The sequence below is a fragment of the Alosa sapidissima genome, chromosome 10 (genome assembly GCF_018492685.1).
Source record: "Alosa sapidissima isolate fAloSap1 chromosome 10, fAloSap1.pri, whole genome shotgun sequence".
Lineage (NCBI taxonomy): Eukaryota > Metazoa > Chordata > Actinopteri > Clupeiformes > Clupeidae > Alosa > Alosa sapidissima.
In genome coordinates, this window is record NC_055966.1 from 33,191,026 (window position 1) to 33,196,148 (window position 5,123).

At 45.4% G+C, this 5,123-nt stretch overlaps 1 protein-coding gene across 1 annotated transcript; it reads right to left on the bottom strand.

The window, feature by feature from the left end:
• Window positions 1-1,923: 1,923 nt before the first annotated feature.
• On the bottom strand, window positions 1,924-4,759 carry arhgef1b (Rho guanine nucleotide exchange factor (GEF) 1b). The gene is made up of 6 exons (XM_042106274.1): window positions 4,654-4,759; window positions 4,361-4,504; window positions 4,100-4,222; window positions 3,785-3,957; window positions 3,359-3,455; window positions 1,924-3,171 (listed from the first exon to the last, which is right to left on the bottom strand). The coding sequence occupies exons 2-5, from the start codon at window positions 4,446-4,448 to the stop codon at window positions 3,381-3,383; spliced, it is 459 nt and encodes a 152-aa protein (XP_041962208.1). The 5' UTR covers window positions 4,449-4,504; window positions 4,654-4,759; the 3' UTR covers window positions 1,924-3,171; window positions 3,359-3,380.
• Between the last annotated feature and the right edge of the window lie 364 nt (window positions 4,760-5,123).

Below are 5,123 nucleotides of genomic sequence, written 5' to 3' on the forward strand. Positions count from 1 at the left end.
GAAAACAAAACAAAACAAAAAAAAGTCCAGACTGGCACTAAATATTGGCAAAAAAAATCTGAAGAAGCCGGAGTAGGCCTTGTTCCACCGACTAATATTCCATGTTGTCAATGAATCCAACAGCGAGAATGGATAAAACCTTAAACAAGGGGTATCCTAGATTCTACATTGTCCCTCTCTCTCGCTCACTCTCTCATGTTAGGGCAATGCATAGTACATAATTACATAACTGTTCAGCATGAAGCACACTACCATACAAAAGGAAACAAATCTTCTCAATTTGTCTACCTAAAATCACAATGATTTAAATGCTAGAAGATGCGCGAGTTCCTTGGAGGGAGACTAAGGGAGTAGAGAGCACTGTCCCTGTGAAGGGTTCTCATCGGAGATGACAGGAGAGAAGGGGAAGGTGGAGCGCCACTGAGGAACAGGCCAGTCAGTCACGTGGGCCAACTAAACCAAAACACCAACGGACAGACGGCCCAACAGCTTGAGTACTGCATTCTCCCTGGCACAGCCTAGAGAAGCTTGATGAGTACACAATACGCACAAAAGTACACAAAAGAGAGGAAGGAAGGAGAGCGCGCGAGAGAGAGAGAGCGATAGAGAGAGAGAGAGAGAGAGAGAGCGCGAGGGTGGGGGAGAGAGTGTGAGAGAGAGAGAGTGCGTGCGAGAGAGAGAGAGAGGGTGGGGGAGGTGGTGGTGGGGAGGGAGTAACACAGGATTGGCGGTGGAAGAAAATTATCTACACTTTCTATATGCATGCCATGGATACTAGGTAATTACTGTACAACTACTGCCGCATCGTCGCATGCCATTACGCAGAAGTAAAACACTATCTGAGGGTCTCAGGCAGCTGATATCTCCAACTACAGGACTGGTGGAGTTGGTGCCTTCACGACTTGTTCCACCCCTCTAGCCAGTGAAACTCAAAGAGTTAAGGTACAGTTAAAGTTTGGTGGCTTCGGTGAATCTCCCCAGAGAATTACAGATTTACAATTACAGAATTGACAGAAGACGAACACAAGCTTCAGAAGCACACTCACCAGCATAGCAATCAGCATTGGTAAGCTCAACTATGAGGACCAGTCAGAGTACAGTAAAGTAATGATCCATTTTGTAATTTTCCACTTGTGTTACAATCAAGTGCTGATCTGTGGTGACAGTGTCACCCAATTCATGAGTACAATGAGCACTCCCTGTCTTCATATCACTGCCCGCTGTCCTGCGAGATTGTGAGAGGAGCGTTGAGCCTCTTCTCTGGTGGCCAGAGGGGGAAGGGCAGGGGGTACAGAGGGAGGGGTGTGAGGGTGCTCTCTGAGGCCCGAGTGCTACCAGAGGATGTGGGTGAATCACCCACAGTTTTGTGTATCCCTGACACGTGTGCGTGCTTGCGTGCGCATGCGTACGTGTGTGCATATGTGTGTGTGTGTGTATGTATATGACACATTCAGACAGGCCTACAGCTAAAGACAGATCTTCCTCTTTGGTCCTGATTATAAGTCTGAAATCTAACAGTACACCTCCTTAAAGGAATAAAAAAATCTTTAAAATAGAATAATTACAATCAATTCCAGGAAAAAAGTATATGAGATGCCCCCCTTCACAATAGTACAACCACTCCCAAGTATCTAAAAAAGGCTGGTGAAGTCACACACACACACACACACACACACACACACACTCTCTCTCTCTCATGTTCACTAATTTGCTCACTCACAACCAAACACTTAAACAGGGTCAAGGTGTGCCTTCTACAGTATTGTGCACACCAGATGGTGTGACCTGTATGACTGCCTAAGGACATGACGACATGCACATGACGACATGCACATGACGACGTGTGTGCGTGTGCGTGTTTGTGCGCATCACTATACTTGCTTTGTCATGCCTGTTCTTCACATCACAGCACAAATATTTAGATTCCTTTTTCATGCTCTACAGATCTCTTCATCTCTGAAACCTTCTCTGTTGTTAACTCATCTGATTCTGTTCCTTCTGCCGCTTGTCTTTTCCCCATCCAACACACCCCCTATTCCTGACCCCTCCATCTCGGATCTCCATTGGCTCCTGTCTACCATCAACTTCCCAATTCATTCCAACATCTATCTACAGGTTAGACAAAAGACTTAACCTGAATTCCGTTTCAAAAAGTCATGCTTAACTGATCCCGAGTCAGTCACACGGTCACACCAAAAACGTCACAAACACAGCAACTTTGCAGGAATAAGAACAGTCCCATCAGTTCAACTCAACCCCTAGGAAACGCAAATGTGCACTAATGTACCTAAATTTTGGCCATGGTTGCAATAAAGACGTGGATACAAAATGAGAATTATATAAAAAAAATACTTTAAATGGGATAAACCAAAAACTACACCTACCTAATTAAGTATGCCTTTTATAAACAGAGAATACACATTCTCACACACACAAGCTCATTTAAAATGGGATGGAGAAAAAAATAATAACATATTTTACAGAAATGAAAAATACTAATTGAAATAAATAATGTGTGTGTGTGTGTGTGTTATTTTGAACTTAGCCTGATTGGGGCCTCTCCCGACGCTACAGCAAATGTAAATAAGCCAAGTGTGTGGCGTATTCCCACCGTCTTGGCAAACAGCAGCCTTTGAGACGCTTCAATAACCATCTCTCTTTTGCATGCATAAATAGGTTGCATTTGGATGGATGTGCCAATCAGGCTGTGCCATTTGCAGCTGAGGCAGAGTTGCATTTTGCATTCTGTGTCTTTTTAGCCGGCGAGGGCGGTTAGGGGGTAGAAGAATGTTGCAGTTATTTGAGCATGCTCGTGTGGATCACTGAGGGGAAGGGGTGGGGCTCCTGATCCGTGAAGGCAGTTTCTCTGTCTCTCCTTCACACGATTAACCTTTTAAAACACTCTTTGGCACCTGTTCACACATCTCTTCATTTTACTCTTACGTATGCGCGCACACACACACACACACACACACACACACACCTCATTCCTGCATCGCTACCCTGCAGTACAGTACTTTAGCCCTGCCGATCCTTGTCCATCCTCAGAGGCGTGAGGAAAAGCAGTCGATTGCCGAGAGAGCGGGGGAACAGCAAACTTCAGGCAGCATTAATCGATCCTTCCCCCAAAAACCATAACTCTTGCACTCAAATCCAGCACATGATGTGGTCCTATGGAGAATAGAGAAATATGGAGAAAAAAAAGAGGGAGTAAATTAGTAGACCACTTCTCAAATATGAAATCCTACTGTATGTTGAACTCATTCATTCATTCATTCATTTACCAATGCAGACAGAAATAAAAACATCCAGACACATACACAGAAAAGAAAATGTACAAGAGGAAATTATACTTCACCTTGTGTCCAGAAGGGGGCATCTCACTGGTAGTTCCCTCTCTGAAGGGAAAACTTTGCAAGCAGCTCCTGCAACTTGTGATGCTCTTCTTCAACACTCTGGAAAGCATGCACAGACTGAAATTCAGTACCAAAAATCCTTAACTCCCTCTTGTTAATAAACTGGACATAATATATTATTTTTCTGTCACCTTTATGTCCATCTAGAGTGTCTAAAAACACCAATTCAGTGAGGTTCTCCTTCATATTCCTCCGAAACCATTTCCTAATCTGCATCTTGTCAGTTTCATTCAAAAATCCCATCTCAATTCCTAAGGTCATTACAGCCCAACCCCTCACCGCATTCCTACCCCTGCCGCGACTCCTCTCAAGTATCATCCCCCCCTCGGAGTTCATTTCCACACCTCCGCATCTCTCCTCCTCCTCACCTGCAGTTTCCTCAGCTTCTCCTCCATGCTCTCCAGCCTCTGCTGCACCTCCTCCATGCGCTCCTGCGACAGCACCATGGGAGTGCTGATGCCACCCTCCTCCTCTCTCTTCATCTCTCCTTCCTCTGCCCCTCCTTCTGCCCTCTGTCCATCAGAGGTGGCCTCCTCTGAAGCTAAATGTGCACACACACACACACACACACACACACACACACACACACACACACACACACACACAGTCAGTCAGTCAGTTGTTGTAACAGGTATAGGAGGTCTAGTTCGTGTTTGGGTGTCTTGTCCATGGCTGACATGTACCTGGTGCCTGACATCCATCAACCTCATCCTGTACCTCAGGCCCCGCCCCTCCGTTCTCACCGTCCACTTGGGAGTCTTCTGATAGGCTGATGCTGCCCACCAATAGCCTCTTTAGGGACATGACTGTGGACAACAAGACATGTGAGTTGAACCATATTTGTGTTGTCCATTATTCCACTGGGCAGTGTGTCTGTGTGTGTATGTGTGTGTGTGTGTGTGTGTGTGTGTGTGTGTGTAATCTCTCCACTTGGTTCAACTCACGTTCATCTAGCATGTCACTGGCCAACTTCTCTTGAGGGCTGTTGCTGTGACCTATTGGGTCAATGCCATTGGCTGCCAGAAAGTCCATGAGCGAGGCATGCACGTCTCGCCCCTTCTCATCACTGAGCAGGTCCTTGACTCGGTCTGAGTGTGGATGGAAACATTTCACACACTTGCAACATTCCATAGAGAAGTAAAATTCGCAATCTGCATTACGGGTAACTGTAATATCTTGACAAATTGAATGTATCTGTTCTAACCAAACCCCCTGAGTGCGTGTGTGAAAATCTCACCACTGTTCTTCAGAAGAGAGTCTCCATTCTCTGCAGGGCTGAGAGGGGGATGCAAACTGTTGAGAGAGAGACAGAGACAGAGACAGAGACAGAGAGAGAGAGAGAGAGAGAGAGAGAGAGAGAGAGAGAGAGAGAGAGAGAGAGAGAGAGAGAGAGGAGATGAATGATCAAGTTCCTCTCATCATAAGTATAGAGTGGGGGTCCCCAAAGCTGGTCCTAGTGTTGTTGGACCTGGTGTTATGGAACTGGAGACTGAAAGAAAACTAAATGTTTCCCCAATCAAGAAATACTTCTTAATTTGGTGTCATCAAATATAGAGGCATAAAATTAGGGGGTAGTGGTATGAATGCCCATTCAATGTGTATACGCGTCTGCGCAAAACTGACAAACTGAACCACTCGCTGTTAGGCTAGAAGCAACAATATTTAAGTCAAGTCAAGTCAAGTGACAATTATTTATATAGAGCATTT